This window comes from Vulpes lagopus, chromosome 14, assembly GCF_018345385.1.
Source record: "Vulpes lagopus strain Blue_001 chromosome 14, ASM1834538v1, whole genome shotgun sequence".
Lineage (NCBI taxonomy): Eukaryota > Metazoa > Chordata > Mammalia > Carnivora > Canidae > Vulpes > Vulpes lagopus.
This window is the reverse complement of record NC_054837.1, coordinates 9,144,614-9,164,909: the sequence shown is the minus strand read 5'-3', so window position 1 is coordinate 9,164,909 and position 20,296 is coordinate 9,144,614. Positions and strand designations below refer to the sequence as shown.

Below are 20,296 nucleotides of genomic sequence, written 5' to 3'. Positions count from 1 at the left end.
TCCATGCACGGAGCCCAATGTGGGACTCGATCCCAGGTCTCCAGGATCACGCCCTGGGCTGAAGGCGGCGCTAAGCCGCTGAGCCACCCGGGCTGCCCATGAAGCTGTATTTTAATTTTTTTTTTAAATTTTTATTTATTTATGATAGTCAGAGAGAGAAAGAGAGGCAGAGACACAGGCAGAGGGAGAAGCAGGCTCCATGCACCAGGAGCCTGATGTGGGATTCGATCCTGGGTCTGCAGGATCGCGCCCTGGGCCAAAGGCAGGCGCCAAACCACTGCGCCACACAGGGATCCCTGAAGCTGTATTTTAAAAGACACCCTCAGCACTCCGACCCCAGGAATCTTTCCCCACACGCTCTGCTTCTAGGTTCCATGGAGCCACCAAGCACGCATGGCTTCCTGGGCATGAGACAGAGTCCACAAGACACAAACCGGAACAGCCTGCCCAGGCTGGGGGGCCATGTTCAGCGCTTCTGCTTCCTCCCCCAAGCCTGCCTCTTGTATCCAGCCACGAGCTCCCCGCAGCCACTCTCCAGGCCGCCACAGGAAACCCCTAGCCTTCCACAGGCAGTCCAGATCTCTTAACACCTGACAACTCCTCTGGAAAAACGCCTGACTCAGTTGGCAGCGAACATATTCCCCTTCCCAGGCCTTCGATCCCCTCCTAAGACAGCCCACGCTCCCAGGCCTCCCAAATCCCGAGAAGCCACAGACACATAGAAGACGAGGAGCGGGGATCCCTGGGTGGCGCAGCGGTTTGGCGCCTGCCTTTGGCCCAGGGCGCGATCCTGGAGACCTGGGATCGAATCCCACGTCGGGCTCCCGGTGCATGGAGCCTGCTTCTCCCTCTGCCTGTGTCTCTGCCTCTCTCTCTATCTCTCTGTGACTATCATAAATAAATAAAAAAAATTAAAAAAAAAAAAAAAAAAAGAAGACGAGGAGCGGCAAGCCAAAGGCCTCTGTCAAGAAAGAAATGGTTGGGGATCCCTGGGTGGCGCAGTGGTTTGGCGCCTGCCTTTGGCCCAGGGCGCGATCCTGGAGACCCGGGATCGAATCCCACGTCGGGCTCCCAGTGCATGGAGCCTGCTTCTCCCTCTGCCTGTGTCTCTGCCTCTCTCTCTATCTCTCTGTGACTATCATAAATAAATTAAAAAAAAAAAAAATTAAAAAAAAAAAAAAAGAAAGAAATGGTTTACCAAGGCGGCTAACAAGAGAGAACACCCTCCCCTGCCCCAGTCTTCAGGTTTACATCCTGTCTACCTAGCTTCTAGGGCAGAGGGGAGCAAGAGGACTATGCCCCTTTCAGCGAAATACCAAGCCCTCCAGAGGGGAGAACGCAGCCCTAGCTCTACATTTTCCCTCTCTGGGCATGTTCTGCCAGAGGCATAGGCATGTTTGTCACCGTGCCTAGCGCATGTCGGTGACGCTAATGCTGCACCTCCCAGGGGAGGGAGCTCTGAGTGCCTGCCTGCTGTCACCTGCATATCACATGTAGGAAGTGGGAGTTACAAGGAAAGGGACTTGCTTGAGGTCACATGACTAGCAGAGGAGTCCAAGCATCTTAGGACCATCTACTTTCCTAGCGAGCAAGGACAAGTGTCTGGGAAGAGACCCTACACACAATAAACGGCCTGAAGGGAGGAGGAGAGGAAGGCAAGGTTCAAGCAGAGGGGACACAGCTGGACAAAGGTGGCTGGCAGGGCCAGGTTGCTGGGCAGTGGGGCAGCAAGCCTCGTTTGGGGAGCTAAGTGCTACGGAGAAACCTCCGGGAGGGCTGGTGGCACCATACCCTCTAGCCTCCTTGGGACCACCCACGCCCACCAGACCTCCCTGGGACTGCCCATACTCCTGGCCCCTGTACATGACATGTCCCCAGGAGTCACTCTTCAGAGCAGAGGAATATGGACCCCACTGTGACGCCACTAGCTTACACTGCCAGGGACCCCATGTCACCCCTGGACTCCTGCGAGGGGCACTGTGTCCAGCATGTGTCCAGCACAGAATCCTGCTCTGTTGTGGGTGTTGGAGTCATGAAATGCTCCCCACCCTCAATATGAAGATGCAGCCATGGGACACACTGCAGAGTTGTGGCCACGCTGGGGGCACAGAAGTGGCTGAGATGAGAGCCCTGCCTCATGAGGGGCTGACAGAGCAGACCTTCTATCCTGCCTGTTTTTCTGAACCTGGTTTGTTACCCCAAGGAAGGAACAAAGAGGACAGGCACTGTGGGCACTGAGCACCTCATGCCAGGGCCTGGAGCTGCCAGCAGCCGAGAGTTCTGCTGGGGCACCTGCTGGATGGCAGGGGCAGCACTGGCTATGTTGTAATGATGCATTTCCGGAATAAGCTAGCTTTGCTTTGGAGGGGCAAGATTAGAAAGACACAGACACAAGAGCAGCTGCACACCAAGTCTGGAACCAGGTCTGTGGCTGGCCAAATGCCCAAGGTGGAGGGTGGTGTCAGGGAGCAGGTTTGTGCTCAGAAGCCAGGACCCTGGGCAGCCGGGGTGGCTCAGCGGTTTAGCGCCACCTTCAGCCCAGGGCCTGATCCCAGGGATCTGGGATCGAGTCCCACATTGGGCTCCCTGCATGGAGCCTGCTTCTCCCTCTGCCTGTAGTCTCCGCCTCTCTGTGTCTCTATGAATAAATAAATAAAAATCTTTTAAAAAAAAAAAAGAAGAAGCCAGGACCCTGCTGAGAGGCCAGGGTGGGAACAGGGAAGCTGCGGAGCCTGAGCCGAGGGTTTCACTGAGTGTCTTGGCCCATTTTACAGGGGTTGGTGGCTCCTCTGGCCTCAAGCACTGCTGGGGGTCCAACAGTTGATACTTAGCACTGCTGAGGGGGTGACTATGGGGAGTTCTCCTAAATGCGTGACCTGTGACCTGCTGCAGTGAGAACAAACAAGTCCACAGACAAAAGTAATTCAAGGCCTACCATGTAGCACATACTCAAAATGTTAGGGACTTCTGTTCTTATAAAAAAATCAGCCTTGCATGTTGATGCCATGGTCATTCCCTCACACCCAACACCCAACCTGTCGACCCAATGGATACCAAGCCAGAGGCTGCAGGAAAGGAAAACAAGCTGCTCAAGGCCATCGGAGCTGAGAATCAAAGGGACCAGGATGGGGACACTCGCTAGTGACAGGTGTGTGGGTAACGGGGCTGAGGGCGCCTTGATGCACCAAGGGATGGAGCCCCAAGCCAGGAGTTGCAGAGGACTCTGTGCAGCCTTAGGTAATGCGGAGCTGGGCCTGCTCCACTGAGCCCTCCGTGCCACCTTGGTTATGGGCCCACTTTCCTGCCACACAAACTTGCTCTCTAGCGAGCGACTGTCAAATGGGCTTTTTACCAGCAGATTCCAGCCACTTCTGCCTCCCACTGTGCAATGACTACCAAAATGGAGGCCAATGCCAAAGAACTCACACTCCATTCAGTAAGGAATTGCTACTGGCACATTTGGGGCAACTCTTAGGGGTCAGAAGGCAGAAAGGGTGACAATAGACCATATCGCCAAATAGCAATGCCTTGGCTTCAGGAAGTCCCCTGCCACTGTTTCAGTGGTGTATGGTGGTGTGGTGCAGGGCCTGGACTGGCAGCCCCTGCGCACGGCCCATCGGGGGAGGGCAGGATTGTGTGCCAGGGTTACAGATGCACCTGCCTTACAAGAGAGATGGCATTTTACAGTTTTGGCAAATCTGAGGTTTTCCCAGCAAACCCACTAAAATGGAAAGCCCAAGCCCATCAGACAAGGGAACCTTCTTACTCTTTTACTCTCAGAGTCCTAGAAAAAGGCTTGGCCCATGGAATGCACATCACGACAATTTGTTAAACAAACGACCACACCAGGGAAGAATTCCAGATGTCATACAGTAACAGAGAGCCAGGAATTCATCTCTCTGAAAAAGTGTGATGTACATGAGGTTTTTACATACCCAGGAAAAAGTGCGTATAGGAAATCCTATACTCGACACAATAAATTCTAGAACAGCCCGGTACTAGAGAACTTTCCACCATAACAGACTGACTTGGTCTATAATCTGTGCTGTCCAATATCGTAGCCACTGGCTTCCTCATGGTGCCATGGTGCCAGGTTCCCCTGGGCACTTGATATGCAATTGAATTTCAACTTAAGGAACTGAATTTTTAGTTTTATGTAATTTTAACTAATTTAAATGTAAATACCTACATATGGCTGATGGCTATACAGTGTCAACAGCACAGCTCAAGATAGCAAAACTCTAGCTACTGTTTCATTTAAGTACAAAAAAGACACCACCATAACTATCTAAAACACTAAACTTTTTTTTTTTTTTAAACACTAAACTTTTAAATTTTTTTAAGTAAACTCTACCCCTCAGTGCAGGGCTTGAACTATGACCCTGAGATCAAGAGTCACATGTCCATCTACCAGCTGAGCCAGCCAGGCACCTCTAAAACATCAGACTTTTTCAGAAGAAAGTTAGCTCCCATCTTCTCTGCAAATGAAAATACTAGAACTATCCATAGTACTGAAATGAAAATAAACCCAGGTATTTACTCATATACCCCCAAGAAACACATGCTAAGTTTGGCTCACGTGAAGTTGGTCACTCTGAGAATCATGGTGAAGGAAGTCACTGGTGATTACGACGTGCCTCACAAAGGCGCTCATGGACCCTGAGTTCTCTGGGGCCCCTGGGCAGTGCTGCATATACCTGCACTGAAGGTTTGACTGGATGGCAGCTGAGGGGTGGGGAGTGGGAATTGGGCTCCTACTTGTATCCCACGTTGGGCCAAGGCTGTGGTGATCTTGAGAACAGAGGGAAAACAAAGTGATCCCAAAAAAGAAACAGTGTGTGGGCTGGTGGAGAGGCGTGTGCAGCCTCTGAGACAAGGAGTGCCCATGGGTGAGGGGTGTTTGGGGCTCAGAGCAGCCTGGCCTAAATGTCCCAGCCCACAGCATCAAGGCCCAGGTAGGCATCATGGGTCCACAGGAGCCTCCATGAATGCTGCCTTGTTGGCGGCACTCCTTCAACAAACCTGATCTGTTTTTGGGCCCACAGAGCCCTCAGGGTTAGACCTCAGGGGCCATGGGTGGTGGTTCTGGGAGACCAGGCTCTAGGGACAGACTGTGAAAGACAGTACTCCACCAAAGTCGTTGTGAGAAGTCAACTGTCGTTAAAACAGAAGAAGTGTGCACAAAAGACCCCTCATGGCACCTTTCCTTCTTAGGAGCACATGTCTGATTAAAATGCCTCTGAGGGCCCGAACTCAAACCATCCGCCTCTCCTCAGGCCTCTGCTCAGCTTCCAGGGAACTGGTTTCCTTCTGTAACTACAGTTGTGGCAAGGTGGGCAAGGGAAGCCTGGCACTCTGTATCTCCCAGGTACATCTCTACAAGGATGGGGTCAGGTCTGTCCTAAGCATACAAGATGACTGCAGACTTCAGAACTCCAGCATGCCCTGGAACTGCTCTCCTCATCCACATGTACTCCTAGAAGCCTAAAGGCAGTGAGCCAGGCTGAGCACCACTGTAGGACTGGGCCTGGCTTGTGCTGACAGGAACCCGGTGCTCTCCTGAGGGCTGGCCGCCCTTGCCCTGGGCTGAGTCAGGGAATGGAGCCCGTGCCTGGTCCCTAGAGAGCAGTGTCTGCATGCACTCATAGTGTTAGGATGAAACTAAGCTAAACTACAACGAAGTTCAGGAGGAAGAACTGATCAGTGAAAAACCAAAACCTCTGACATAGGAGGCTTATGGAGTTAGTCCCTGAGACCAGGGCGGCACGGACGGCCATTCAGTCCCTATGGCAGGTATACCAGGGACAGGGCTCTGGAGCAGAAGAAAGGCCTGCTCTTCCAAGAGGCCTCTGGTATCACATGCGTGTTCACATTCACACCCACTGGTCACATGCAGCAGGCACCGGGGGTGACACAAGCAGTGGCAGGTGCCAACCTGCTGGGCTTGGATGCTCCTACAGCCATGTAACAAAGAATCTGCCAGGGTAGGAGGCCAGGAAGCCACTCTCCCAGGGTCTGCCAAAACTCGGGCACAGTCCCATAGAGCCCACCAGCCTGTCAGACACAACATGGGGGCACTGATGGGGTGTGTGTGATCACAGGGTACTCGGGGTCACATGCCTGTCCTCCCCTGGGAGGCGCACTGCCCGAATGAGAGTGGGGCTGAAAGCAAGTGTCCTTGGGATTGGCTCTCAGCCTGTGGTCAGCTGGCACAGCAGTGAACAGTGTCCATTTACAACCAGCATGCACTGAGAGGAGCCCACCGGCAGCTCAACAGTGCTCCTTCCAGAGGAGGAAAGGCCTTGAGAAATCAGTCAGGTGGTATGAGAGAGGTGGAAAACTTTTCCAGAAGAAACAAAAGTAATAAGGAATGAAAAGCTTAAATCTAATCTGCTACTGACTGTTTTTCTTGTAACTGAGAACTCCCGAGGGGGAAAGTTCATTTTCTTTTAACCCACAAATCCTAATAGAAAACACATCGGTAGTGTTTACTGGATCAGATGAGCCATGCAGCCAACAACCAGCAACTCCTCCCTTTTTTCACAAACATCTATATTCACTACCTCCCAACACACACCTACCCAGAAAGGAATTCAAACTCCATCCCACGGGCTAAATGCCCGTTCCCACACAGGTCACTGGGCAACATGGCCTGGGAAGAGGAGACAGAGGTTCGAGAAGTTCAACAAGCTCAGTGCAAAGTCACTGTACAGCAGCTGGGTCACATGCACACACATCAGGGAAGTGTGCCTTTGAGGACAATTCTTTGTAACTTGAGAATTGTACTTAGGAGTTTTCATATACTAACAGAATAGAGGGTTAAGAGACAAAAGTCCAGGCATTTTTGGAAATGGAGAGACCTTCTATTCTGGGTTTATCTACAGTCACAGATAAAGTTTAGGAGAGAAAAGGAAGTTAGTGCAGCTCTCCTGTCATATTCTAGTAAATCCCACTATGGGGGACGATGACATCACCTTTCATTTACACAAGTAATGTCAGATGAAACAGAGCCTGGTATGTGAGCTCAGGGCTCACCAATTTTCTTGGAACACCCAAAATACTAAACTTCACCCCAGGCTCAGAGCCCTAGTGACCCATCAGGGTTACAGCACTGGTAAGCGTGATGGGGCACCTCTTTCCTGCTTTATCTGGGAGGGCACCCTTGAGAGATGAGGCATGGAGGGCTGCGTGCTCGGACCCTCTTCCCCCAGCACGTCTTTCACAGAACCACCAGAACCTGGCCATGCATCAGGATGTACTTTATCAGTAACAGTAAAAAACTAGAAATAATTTCAGGGTCCAAGGACAAAACCATCCTTAAGGACAGCAGAAAGCACTCGTGTGTGTATGTGCACACAACTGTACAACAGCACTGACTGAGGCATTTTAATCATAAGCAGATCTCAATCATAAGAGAGGGGCACCTGGCTGGCTCAGTTGGTAGAGCACGTGACTCTTGATCTCAGGGTTGTGAGTTCAAATCCCATGTTGGGCATGGAGCCTTACAGAATGGTTTACTTCTGTTGTAATGTGAATAGGAAAGCAGCGAACATAAAATCCTATGTATATACCCTGTGACCTCAACTAGTAAGAGAACAGAAAAAAAAAAAAAAAAAAAAAGCCAAACCGCCCTGTGCTAGAACAGTTTTCCTTATTTATATGTCTCTCAGCTTCCTATCTTCTATAGTTACCAGATATTTTTTAAAGTTTTTGGGTCAAGGGGGCACCTGGGTAGCTCAGTCAGTTAGGCATCTGACTCTTGGTTTCAGCTCAGGTCATGATTTTGGAGTCATGAGATGGAGCCTTGTGTCGGGCTCTGCACTGGACATGATGCCTGCTTGGGATTCACTTTCTCTTTCTCCCGCTGCCCCTCCTCCTGCTTGCGTGTGCATACTCTCTCTCTAAATAAATAAAATCTTAAACTAAAAAAAGTTTTGGGGTTACGGCGCCTGGCTGGCTCAGCTGGTAGAGCATGTGACTCTTGATCTCAGGGTCGGGAGTTCAAGCCTCACACTGGGCGTGGAGCCTACTTAAAAAAACAATAATATGTAAATAAAGTTTTTGGATTAGAATATCTGTAACCTTGTCTTGTCCACTGTGCCAACCCAGGCTGCAAAGGAAGGCTGTGAATCCAGAGACACTCCTAGGAAGGCCTGTCATACCCCAGGGACCCTACCGCTACTACAACAATGCAGCAAGGCAGGCCTGAGCCCAGAGACAAACCAGCAGATCAGCAGCAGAAGCTCTTGAGGTGTGGCATCTGGGCTGAGAGGCACAGCACAAATGTGTACTGTGCATGGCTGGGCTTTAAGAAAGCTTCCTCCATGGGACACCTGGGTGGCCTAGTGCCTGAGCTTTGGCCCAGGGCCTGATTCTGGAGACCGGGGATCAAGCCCCACATCGGGCTCCCTGCATGGAGCCTGCTTCTCTCTCTGCCTGTGTCTCTGCCTCTCCCTCTGTGTGTCTCTTATGAATAAAAAAAAAAAAAGAAAAAAGCAAGCAAGCTCCTTCCACTGCCAATACCTGGAGATCCCACCACATGGCCACGCAACACAGGACAGAGCCTCTCACCCACTCCCCAAGGCTGAACTGTGATACATGAGAGAGAAATGGACATCACTCCTGAAAAAGACGCATGCCTCCTAAAAGCAACCCACTCACAGACACTCAAGTGATGACCCCCCTTCATCCTCCCCAGCTATCAGAGTCCCCCAAGTTTCCCAGGGTCCCTATGTAGAAAGAAGAGTCCTGGGCCCACCTTAGTTCTCCTTTAGCAGCCCTCCAAGTTCCACTGAGGGAGGAAGAAGGTTACATATCAAGGTTACTCTAGAGGTGACTGAGCCCACAGTTAAGCTCCCATACTTGGCTGGGCTTGGTCCTCCAGCAGAAGCAGAGAGCACGATAACAGCCAGGAAAAACAGCCCCACCCATGGGTTCAGAGCAGGGTACTGGGTGTACAGAGCACATCTGCTTTAGGGCTTCACCCCTGCCAATACCTCAGGTCCCTCTGCCAGCACACTTCTCAGGCAGCTTCCCATGGACTGGAGTGACATGGCTAGGGCTAGATAGGGCCGATCTTGAGCCTTTCTGGTGACATATCATCAAGCACTAATAGAACATACAGCATCCCGGGAGTGCTTGACATGTGCTGCGTACCCAACAGGGTGCTCGGCTGACTCACAGGTAAGGAGTGGGGCAGGAACGCAGCAAGGTGGTGGTGGCAGCCCAGCTCAGGCGGCACCTGGATAGGTGGCACTTCACCTAGCACCTGTGTTCTGTCTAAAGTCAACACTCTCTTCCAAGTCAGTGTCCCCAGTGCCAGGTGAAGACAGAAAGAACCAAGGCCCCAGACTAGATGTCTCCTCTCCTCGGCACCGGTAGGATGGGGTGAGGGGTGTCTGTGGGAAAATCACGAGGCCCGATCTCAAACCCCAAATGCCAACGAGAATCTGGCTTCTACTAAGAAAGGCTGGGCAAGGCCTACTCTGTCCCATCAACATCCAATATACAGAAGGTGGGCATGACGGGCCTCCGCCACACTTCTCAGCAGAGAGAGCAAGCCCTGGCAGCCAGCTGAACGAGGTGTCGCAGAATGAGCCTGTGCAGTCCGCTGGAGCCAGGCGCCATCATTCCGGTGCTCTTCCATTTCCAGAACCCCGCTGTACACCAACCGCCAGCCCTACACTCTGAGCCCGGGCGAGCCTGAGACCACAGTGCTATCCTCTCCCAACATGTGTTCTCAGAGAAAGAGGGAAAGGGAAGATGAAGGGGGTCTGAAGAGAGGTGGGGGGGACTCAGATGTGACCAAGGTGAGATCGCCCCATTGAGGACACCAAGGACTGGTTCCCAGACTACCCGTGACCCAAGCAGGACTCCCAATGTATGTGGTGTCTACAGTCCGGCTCTGTGCACAGGTGGATAGGCAGCAGCCAGTGACTCCGGAAGCCCTCACCTGTACTCCGGAGCCCACGATCTGGGAGGCCTGCGCTGTTGGGACTGCTGCCTGCGGCTGCACCTGGGGCTGCACCGGCTGCACCTGGGGCTGCACCTGCTGCTGCTGCACCACCATCGGAGCCCGGACCTGAGGGAGGAAGGGAGAGCACTACTGGAGCTGCCCAGGGCAGAGGGCAGACACCCGCCACCTCTGTGGGAGCTCTAAGGCTTGAAGCTCTTCATAAGAAGGGATGGGATCATCATGACTTCACTGGCTATGGTGACACCATGCTGGCCTCACCTTATCCTACAGCTCATTAGCAATGCCCCACACCAGCCTACCTCTGGGTTGAGCCCACGTCCCCTGGCTATGATAAGTGGCATAGCCCTCCCACTGAGGTGTCACCAGACAGCCACCACTACCCTCTAGGGCTGTGAGCTAAGAGGTGGCTCCCAAGGCCGAGTGCACAGCCCAGCCTACTGGACTTCTGGGCCAAGCACTCTGAGGGTCTACGAGAGCCCCCGCTCTTCGAATGAGACCAGGGCTGGTGGTCCCCAGGTGACAGGTGGGATCATGCCTTGCTGCTCATGACCCTCCCCAGGCTTCCAGCCAGGCCATGTGGGCCTCCCATTTGCCTACTACTCAGTTCAAGCATGGCCCATCCCCTCTCCACACTCAACGAACCAAAACAAGAAAAGCCCATAAAAACCAAGGAAATAAGCAAAAAACAAAAAACAAAAAACAAAAAACAAAAAAAACTATTAAAAGAGCCCCCTGATACAGTTCTCCCTGACTTGATGACAATATTGTGTCCTCGGTATATCACTGACTGGCTTTGCTTTGTACAGAGATGCATACGACTGAAAATAATGGGACAGCCCGGGTGGCTCAGCAGTTTAGTGCCGCCTTCAGCTCAGCGCTGATCCTGGAGACCCGGGATCGAGTCCCACATTGGGCTCCCTGCATGGAGCCTGCTTCTCCCTCTGCCTGTGTCTCTGCCTCTCTCTCTCTCTCTCTCTCTCATGAATAAATAAATAAAATCTTAAAAAAAAAAAGACAAAATAATGTGTTAACCATGAGGGGCACCTGGGTGGCTCAGTCAGTTAAGCATTTGCCTTTAGCTGAGGTCATGATAACGGGTTCCTGGGATGGAGCCCCAATTCCAGGTCCCTGCTCAGTGGAGAGCCTGCTTCTCCCTCACCTTCTGCCTGCAGCTCCCCCTACTTTGTGTTCTCACTCTGTATCAAATAAGTAAATCAAATCTTTGGGACACCTGGATGGCTCAGCAGTTGAGCGCCTGCCTTCGGCCAAGGGCATGATCCTGGAGTCCCGGGATCGAGTCCCACACTGGGCTCCCTGCATGGAGCCTGCTTCTCCTTCTGCCTATGTTTCTGCCTCTCTCTTTCTCTCTCTCTCTGTGTCTCTCATGAATAAATAAAAATCTTTAAAAAATAAATAAATACATATATAAAATCTTAAAAAAAACTGACAATGATACTATTTTCCATTAATACTCTTCTTCAAAACCATGGTAATGACAGAACCTGATTCCGAGCAGTTGGCAGACCACTGTGGACACTCAATGAGGCTACACACCCACCTTCACAGCGAGAACATGCATACTGCTGTCCACCTGACCACCCAGTCTTAAAATGCCATGGCTGCTGCTGAAATCAGGCCCTCAGGAGAACACTGAACGGCTGCTCAGGAGAACACTGCTGCCCAGCAGCAAGGGCGCCTCTGTGCAGAGTACGGCAGCTCTTGGTATACACACTCCCTTGCCAAGCTTGATGCTGAGGCCAGCATGGGGAGGGCCACTGACATCCCAATGCTTGAAGAGGACACACCCTGCTCTAGCCTCGAACCCCCAGAAACAGCTGCTGGCCATATGTACACCCAGAGAAGGGCTGTAGCCCCTCCATAAGCCACAGATACTCACGAGTTTCAGCTGAGGCTGGGCATACAGCATCTGTCCAGGGAGGGCCGGAGCCTGTGACACCAGAGGCTGGGTCTGTGACTGCGGCGGGAGCTGAGATGGCTGGTTCTGAGCAACTGGTGGCTGTTGGGGCTGCGGTGGTGGCTGGTGGTGCTGTGGGTGGTGCATGGGCTGTAGCTGCTGGGGCAGAGTCTGGGAGGGGGGAGGCTGGGGCTGCTGCATTGGTGGTTGCTGGAGTGGTGGCTGGGCCTGCAAAGCTTGTTGCTGCTGCTGTTGCTGCTGCTGCAGCTGCAGCTGTGCCATCCGCTGTAGCTGCTGTTGCTGCTGCTGTATCTACGGGCAGAAGGAGCCAGACTCAGTCACCTCACCCACTTCTGGGCCCTGTGTCAGCCTCGGCCCTGAGGAACCTGCCCGCGCTGCCCTCACAGGACACTGAAGACATACCAAATGTGTGGCCGTGCCCTGGCCACCGGGCACTGGCCATGCCTGAGCCTGAGAGAATGAAGGGAAGGATCCAGAGGGCTTTGGAAGGGTTATATAGAGGTGCAGCCCCATGGAAGCTGGGGTAAATGCTCAGGTGGCTGCAGACCTCTGCGGCCTCCCCACAGCTGCTTGTCTAGTCACTAGAGTGGGCAACAGTGTGAGCCTGGGGGAGATAGTCAATGTCCATTTTCCAGGATGAGGAGGAAAACTGGGACTGAGGATCATAGTCAGCTCTGGGGGAGGGGGCCTCTGAGACCCAGGAGGGTGGCTGCTGGGAAACAGAGGCAGTAAGCCCAGGCCTGTGGAGGGTGGGCAAGTGGAGAGGTCCCCTCAGGCCTTTCCTCCCTCAACCAAGAGCAGACCTGACGATGGATGCTTAATATGTCTAGATGCTGCCTACCAACCACAGGAGGAAGAAAACAGTTTCTTCTAAGCAGGGCTTCTAATGTGACACTGCTGTTTCCCCGTGGGAGACAGGAGGTTCAGTTAGAGCTGTGTCCAGACACCAAACCATTCAGACAAAACAGGAGGCATGCAAGTACTCAACAGAAACATGCTCATAGGATGGCTCAGGCATCCCTGTGCCTTGGAGTGCTCTTCTCACTTCTTGCTTCGGTTAATGCCTACACGAATCGCTTATACCCAGAAGCCTCCATGGATCCAGCGTCCCCTCCCTTCCCTGGCACACAGTAGGCCCACGGCCAGACATGAAGCCTGATGGAGAGGCCATCCTTGTACCATCCCAGTGCCCGCCTGACAAGTTGGGGCCTCTTTCTCCTCCCTGCCCTGGGCTCTGCGGGAAGCCCCCAGAGGAGGAAGCCCGGGCACTGGGCATCAGGAGGAGCTGTGGCCACCTCCGGGTCCCCACACCCAGAACTGTGGCTGGCGTGTGTCCACGGCTCCAGGGCCACAGATGGGGGAGGCTGAGCATGGAGCCGGGGCACCTAGTACCTGCTGCTGGTTTTGATGATGCAATTTAATCAGGTGTTGCTGCTGCTGCTGCTGCTGCTGCTGGAGCTGCTGCTGCTGCTGCACCACCGCCTGGAACTGCTGCTGCATGGCATTCTGCTGGGCCTGGAACTGCTGCTGCTGCTGTTGCTGCTGCTGTTGCTGTTGCTGCTGCTGCAGCGCCACCTGCTGCTGCTGGAACTGCTGCTGCTGCTGCTGCAGCGCCACCTGCTGGAGCTGCAGCTGGGCTGGAGGCAGAGCAGCCAGTCAGGCGGTGCGCCATGCGGGGAGGGCGGGCCCATGGCCCGCGGCGCCCACAGGCGCTGGAGCTCCACACTCCATGTAGGAGAGACCAACGGAGGCACCGGGGACACTGTCTGCATTGATTATGGAATTTATTACTCTGAATTTCTCTCTGACAAGAGAGAGGAAAGAAAAGGGCCAATTCCGTCTTTGGAATGGCCAAGAGGCCCAGCCTCTGGCAACCACAGAGCTCCTCTCGGTCTCTCTGCGGAGTTGCCAATTCTGGGCACCTCTTATCAATGGAATCTCACAGCATGTGGCTTTTTGTGACTGGCTTCTTTCATTGAGGGCAATATTTACAAGGTTCACCCATGTTGCAGTCGCAGTTCATTTCTTTTTATTGCCGAATAGTATTCCACAGTAAGGATTTGCTATATTACGTTTATCCACCCATCAGCTGATGGACCTCTGGGCTGTTTCCACCTTTTGGTGGTTATGAATCATGCTGATATCAACAAACATTTGCAGGATTTTCTGTGGTCCAGTTTCTTTTGGGGTGATGAAAATGTTCTAAAATTGATTGTGGTGATGGTTGCCCAACTCTGTGAACACATTTAAAAATCACTGAACGTTGCACTTTAAATGGGTGAACCACAAGTATGTGAACTATAATTTCAAAAATTTGTTATTTTAGAAAAAGAGAAATAATCCAGAGATCCTTTGTACACTTTGCCCAGTTTCCCCAAACAGTGCCATTCTGCAAAATTATAACATAATGACACAATCAGAATGTATGCTCATTTGTGTGTGTTAAGTTTTTTTTTTTTTTTTTTTTTTTTTTGGTGTGTTAAGTTCTGTACAACTTCCTCACCGGGGTGGTATTCAGTCACCATCAGAGTCAAAGATACTGAAAGTTCCAACATCACAGGGATCCCCCAGCACCACTTGGTGTCACTTCCTTCAGTACCCTGGGCAATCACTAAGGTGTCTTCAGTTTCTAGTATTTTGTCATTTCAAAAATGTTACGTAAATGGGGGCTTTCTAGGATGACCGCCTTTTTCATTTAGCATGAATCCCTGAAGATCATCTAGGATGCAATGAGTATCAGTAGCTCTTTCCTTTCCACTGCCAAGTTGTATTTCATGATACAGGTATCTCTGTTCAACCATTCATACCATAAAGGACATTTGGGAGTGATCACAGATTTGGGCTATCATAATGCTGCCACAAACACTCAAATACAGGTTTTGGTGGGAATTTAAGTTTTCATGTCTCTGGGATAGATGACCAAGAGTGTGACTGCAGGGTTGTATGTTTAATTTTTAAAGAAGCTGAACCATTTTACATTCCCACCAGCAATGTACGAGTGATCTGGTTTCTTCTCATCCTTGCCAGCATTTGGGAGTGTTATTTTAGCCATTCTGCTGCTGTATGAATTTTTAAATTTCTCTTTTCGTTACAGACTTCTGTTTGACAGCGAGGAGACATTATGTGTACGGCAGCACTACTGTGAGAGTGTTGAGGCTTGTTTTATGGTTTATTCTTGTATTTGTTCCATCCACATGCCTAGATGATGATGCTGTTCAAATCTTTGCTAGATGCACCCCCTCTTGTCTGCTTAACTATCAATAACTGAGAGGAGGAGCTGTCCAACACACCTTTCATTTTAAAATCTTTTTGTGTCTTATATTCTAGGTGGGTTTCTTGTAAAGACAATATAGCTGTAGCGTTGCCTTTCATTTACAATCTCACATTTCCTATCTTTTAGCAGGAAAGTTTTGTCAACACATTCACATATATTGTGATTGCTTGTATTTCTCAACTTATTTGTATGACTTCTCTTTCCTAAGCTTCTTTCCCTCCCACTTTTTTTCCCAGCTTTTTGAGGTATAACTGACAATTTTTTCCTTCTTTTTCTGAATTACATATGTATATTTACATCTTTATTTATTTAGAGATTTTTATTTTTAAGTAATCTCTACACCAAATGCAGAGATCGAACCTTGAGATTTAAGAGTCACACACTCCACCGACTAGACCATGTAAGTCCCTCCGAATTATATTTTTGTTGGATGATTGAGCTGAATTTTGCATGTTGTTTGGATTTTTGGTTTTTTATTACACTTTTTTGTACTGGTTTGGGATTTACAAACTATTTCTATTGTTTTAGCAATTACTTTTTATTTTTTTTTTAAATTTTTTATTATTTATTTATGATAGTCACACAGAGAGAGAGAGAGAGGCAGAGACACAGGCAGAGGGAGAAGCAGGCTCCATGCACCGGGAGCCCGATGTGGGATTCGATCCCGGGTCTCCAGGATCGCGCCCTGGGCCAAAGGCACGCGCCGAACCGCTGCGCCACCCAGGGATCCCTTTTTTCTTTTTTAAAAGCAATTATTTTTTCAATTTCATCATGCATATTTAACTTACCAAAGTATAAAATTTACCCATATTTTAACCTCTTTCCAAATATAAAAACCTCAGAACACTATTTTTTAAAATAGGTTTCACATGCACATGATAGACTTGGTATCTGTACTTGGGATACACTTCCTGACTTCCATTTAGTTTGGTCACTGTTTATCTTCTTACACCCATATAGCACACTTACATTAAGAGGCAGGACAGAGTGCCAGAGTGGCTCAGTTGGTTAAGTGTCTGCCTTCTGCTCTGATCTTGATCCTGGGGTCTTGGATGCAGCCCTGCATCGTCTCAGGCTCCCTGATCAGCGGTGGAGTCTGCTTCTCCCACTCCCTCTGCCTGCCTCCCCCAACTTGTGCTCTCCCCCTCCTCAAATAAAACTTTTTTTTTTTCAAATAAAACTTTAAAAAAAATCAATAATTAATTAATTTTTTAAAAAGAAGGCAGGAAGGGATAATGGCTGGGGTACAGCCTCTGACCCAGACTGCCTGGACTCCAGCCCCAACTCTGTCACTGCTCTGTACCTCAGTGGAAGAGAAAATAACAGTAACTTCACACACTGAACTAAGAATTAAGAATCTGTTATAGGGGACGCTTAGGTGGTTCAACGGTTGAGCATTGCCTAGCTCAGGGCATTGATACTGGAGTCCTGGGATCAAGTCTCGCATCAGGTTTCCCACAGGGAGCCTGCTTCTCCCAGTGCCTGTGTCTCTGCCTCTCCCTGTCTCTCATGAATAAATAAATACGGTATTTTAAATACATACATACATATATAAATACATAAATAAATAAAAATCTGTTGTAGGTAAAACACTCAAAATAGTGCTTGGACTGTAGCACATCTGTATAGTTATAGCTGGGAGCATTATTATTTTATAGAGGTGATTTTTGTTTACACCAGGGATTTTCAACCTTGTGTTGACCAAAATTTTGGGATAGAGAAGTCTAGGTTGTAGGGGGCTGTCCTGCGCATTTAAGAGGTTTACCAGTATCTCTGGCCTCTACGCTAGATGCCAGTAGTGCTCCCACAGTTGTGACATCCAAAATGTCTCCAAATACTGCCAAATATCCCTCAGGGTACAAAATAGATGAGAATCACTGCTTAGATTTACACACACTGGCTACCTCACATAAAAATTGTTTCTTTGGGCGGCCCAGGTGGCTCAGCGGTTTAGTGCCGCCTTCAGTGCAGGGCCTGATCCTGGAGACCTGGAATCGAGTCCCACATTGGGCTCCCTCCATGGAGCCTGCTTCTCCCTCTGCCTGTGTCTCTGCCTCTCTCTCTCTCATGAATTTAAAAAAAAAAAAAAAAAAGTTTCTTCCATCACTTTACATCTGGCATCATAGGAAGGACAGTCTGAGAAATAAGAGGAAAGGGTGAGCAAATAAAAAACCTTTTAGTGAGGGTCTCTTGGACTTTGTTTTTATCTAAAATGTCTGCTTCCCTCTAGTCCTTGGGAGTTTTGCTGGCACATGACTAAGGTCGGTAGCTCTATCCCCTGGGCTCCACCAACCTCCTTCTCTCTTCTTGATACCATCACCAAGTCCACTGAGTTTATTTCTTGCTCATTTCTAGCAACTGGCTATTTCTAAGGTATTCCTCTGGCCTTTAGTGTTCTGTGATTTCCCGAAAATTGGTTAAGGCAGAGATGCCTTATTTATCCTGCTTGGGGCCATGGGGTTTTTAGCCACCAGCTCCTCACAGACTGGTGTGCTTCTGTTCTCACTACTCGGTCGTTTTATTAGTTGTTAGACTCTAATTTTATCCTCTGCATTTCTTTTTGGAGATGAGGCAGAGAATCTTAGCAGGCTCCACGCCCAGCGTGGAGCTCCATCTCACAACCCTGAGATCATGCATGATGTGCATGATCTCACGTCTTAAACGACTTAAACGTTTAAACGATTGAGCTACCCAGGTACTCCTTATCCTCTGCATTTCTCACCCTCCTATTTTCCATGTCCTCTTCTCTGGACTACATTTTATTTATTTATTTTTTAATTTTTATTTATTATTTATGATAGGCACACAGTGAGAGAGAGAGAGACAGAGACACAGGCAGAGGGAGAGGGAGAAGCAGGCTCCATGCACCGGGAGCCCGACGTGGGATTCGATCCCGGGTGTCCAGGACCGCGCCCTGGGCCAAAGGCAGGCGCCAAACCGCTGCGCCACCCAGGGACCCCTCTGGACTACATTTTAGATAGTGTCTTCAAATGTTGCCTCCAGTGCACAAATTCTTTCTTTAATTGTATCTAAACTGTTGTTCATTCATTTCCACTTTTTAGTTTCAATAATTTTATTTCTCATTTCTACAAGTTTTCCCTGGTTTGTTCTCAAAACTGCTTGGCCACTCTACCAGCCATTATAGTGCCTGTTCATCTGGAATTCCATCCTTTATTTCTTTAATCAGGCCACACCCATAGCTAACAGTGGTTCTATGTGTGGTCCCTGGGCATCTCCACATCTGTTCATTGTTCCTATTCCTTCTCCTGGTGCCTCTACTTCCTTTCAGGCCTGGTCTTTGATTGTGTGCTCAATGCTTGACCTTAATCTGCAATTCCCACAGGGCTAAACTAGGCACTGTCCTCCAATCTGCTCTTCCTTCTGGGGGACTGAGGTATGCCAAAGGCCCCAGCACAAATCCCACTACCCATAGGGATTCCAGGCTTGCTTTATCCAATCTTGCAGTGGGCCAAGGCACAGCAGGCAAATGCTTCTACCTTCCACTGGTCCTACAATCCAAATTGCAGCTAGATCTACTTGGCTAGAAGGACGATGGTTCCTCAGCATCCAGTCTGTCAAACAGCCAGAAATAGGCCTTGTTTTTAAAGTTGGTTTTACAGACACATGATATAAAACTCACTGAGGAACAGAAATGTAGAGTGAAAAGTAGGTCTCCCTTCTAATGCTGTATTCAAGCCCCCCAGCCTCACCTACGGTCAGTGGTCTGTTTCCATGACGAATCCAGGTCACCAGAGACTACCACAGTGTGTCCCGGGCTATTCTTTAAGAACCCTTGCAAAACCTCTGGCCCTGCCCTGAAGCTGCCTTAATCCCATAGTGGCATTCGGAGAAACTGTCCGAAAGGAATAACAAATGTCCATAAGGCCACAACCACTATTTCACAGACCAGGCAGGCAAGCGGTCCGAGGCGGAAAGGGAGGACTCTGACAGGCAGCAGTAGGACATGGAAGTAGAGAACCCACATCAACCTACACAGAAGACCAGGTCCCTCAGAAGCTGAAAACAGGATGTGGGTCAAGGTCAAACTGGGCGGGGGGAGGGAGGGTATGGGCAAGATGCCCAAGCTTTGCCACTGAACTGATAAAGTCTTAGGAGTGAGACAACAAGGCAAATAATGCTAGCATTCTAAATTCATACACTTTAAAACTATTTTTTATTATAAAAAATAAAAGTGTGATAAAAAAAGAAGTTCAAGCAGAGCATAACAGAAAAAAAAAAAAAAAAAGAGCCAGATGTGGTACTTCTCCAGGGCACCCTTCCATGAGCCGCCCTGCATGCATGTCAGATACACTGACAAGACAAGAGGGGACAAAGGAGCTGGAGATGAAGAACACGAGCTGAGTGTCAGATGGCAAGACATCAGTAAGGAGAAGAGAATGATGATCTGAGAAGGAAGGGGATGCCTGGGGATGGGGGGGGTTCCAGGGCAGGAGTGGACGGGAATGAGGCTGCACATGGCCTCTGTGAAGAGCAAAGTGACACTTCCACAGGAAACTCAAACAAAAACAAAAAGCAGGGGTGCTCGGATCAGGCAGCTTGGGTTCGACCCCAGCTCTTGTGGGCAAAGCAGATGTAGGGACGCTGCTCTCTTTGGAGGGTTACTATGAGGGATTCATGAGAAAAATACATCGAAATGTTACAACCTGTTCATGAACCATGGTCACAGCAGCTTTATTTGTAACAGCCCAAACCTGGAAACCACTCAAAGTTCTTCGGGGCAATGGATAAGTAAACTGTGGAACATCCCTTCCATGGAATACAACTTAGCAATGAACAGGAATGATTTACTGTTGCAACCTAGAGAATCTCAAAGGCATTACACTGTGTGAAAAAAAAGCCAGTCTCAAAATGTCAAATGTGTAATTCCATCGATGTAACATTTGCAAAGTGATGTAATTATAGTGCTGGGGAACAGATTAGCAGTTGCCAGGGCCTGAAGCCGGAGGGAGGAGGAATTATTAAGAGATGATGGAAAGGTGCTGCATGCTGACTGTGGTGGTCATACCACGCATTACAAACCTCACGAACTATACCCACGTCAGCTTGTGGGTAAGCATGCACGTAAGAACTGATGATGTCTGAAAAAAGG

The 20,296-nt window shown here is 49.7% G+C and overlaps 1 protein-coding gene across 4 annotated transcripts in view; it reads right to left on the bottom strand.

Moving 5' to 3' along the window:
* MED15 (mediator complex subunit 15) overlaps positions 1-20,296 on the bottom strand; it is a 73,299-nt gene that overhangs the window by 7,095 nt on the left and 45,908 nt on the right. For 3 of the 4 annotated variants that reach the window (XR_005983774.1, XM_041728872.1, XM_041728873.1), the window contains 3 exons: positions 13,305-13,549; positions 11,874-12,203; positions 9,953-10,081 (listed from right to left, as the gene is read on the bottom strand). Coding sequence is in view for 3 of the 4 variants with exons in the window: in XM_041728872.1 (XP_041584806.1) it covers positions 9,953-10,081; positions 11,874-12,203; positions 13,305-13,549 (704 nt within the window). In the remaining variant the exon portion in view is untranslated. Of the gene's footprint in view, positions 1-2,531; positions 2,560-2,716; positions 2,733-4,697; positions 4,792-9,952; positions 10,082-11,873; positions 12,204-13,304; positions 13,550-20,296 lie in introns of all 4 variants that reach the window. The other variant, XM_041728874.1, reaches the window with a different exon arrangement.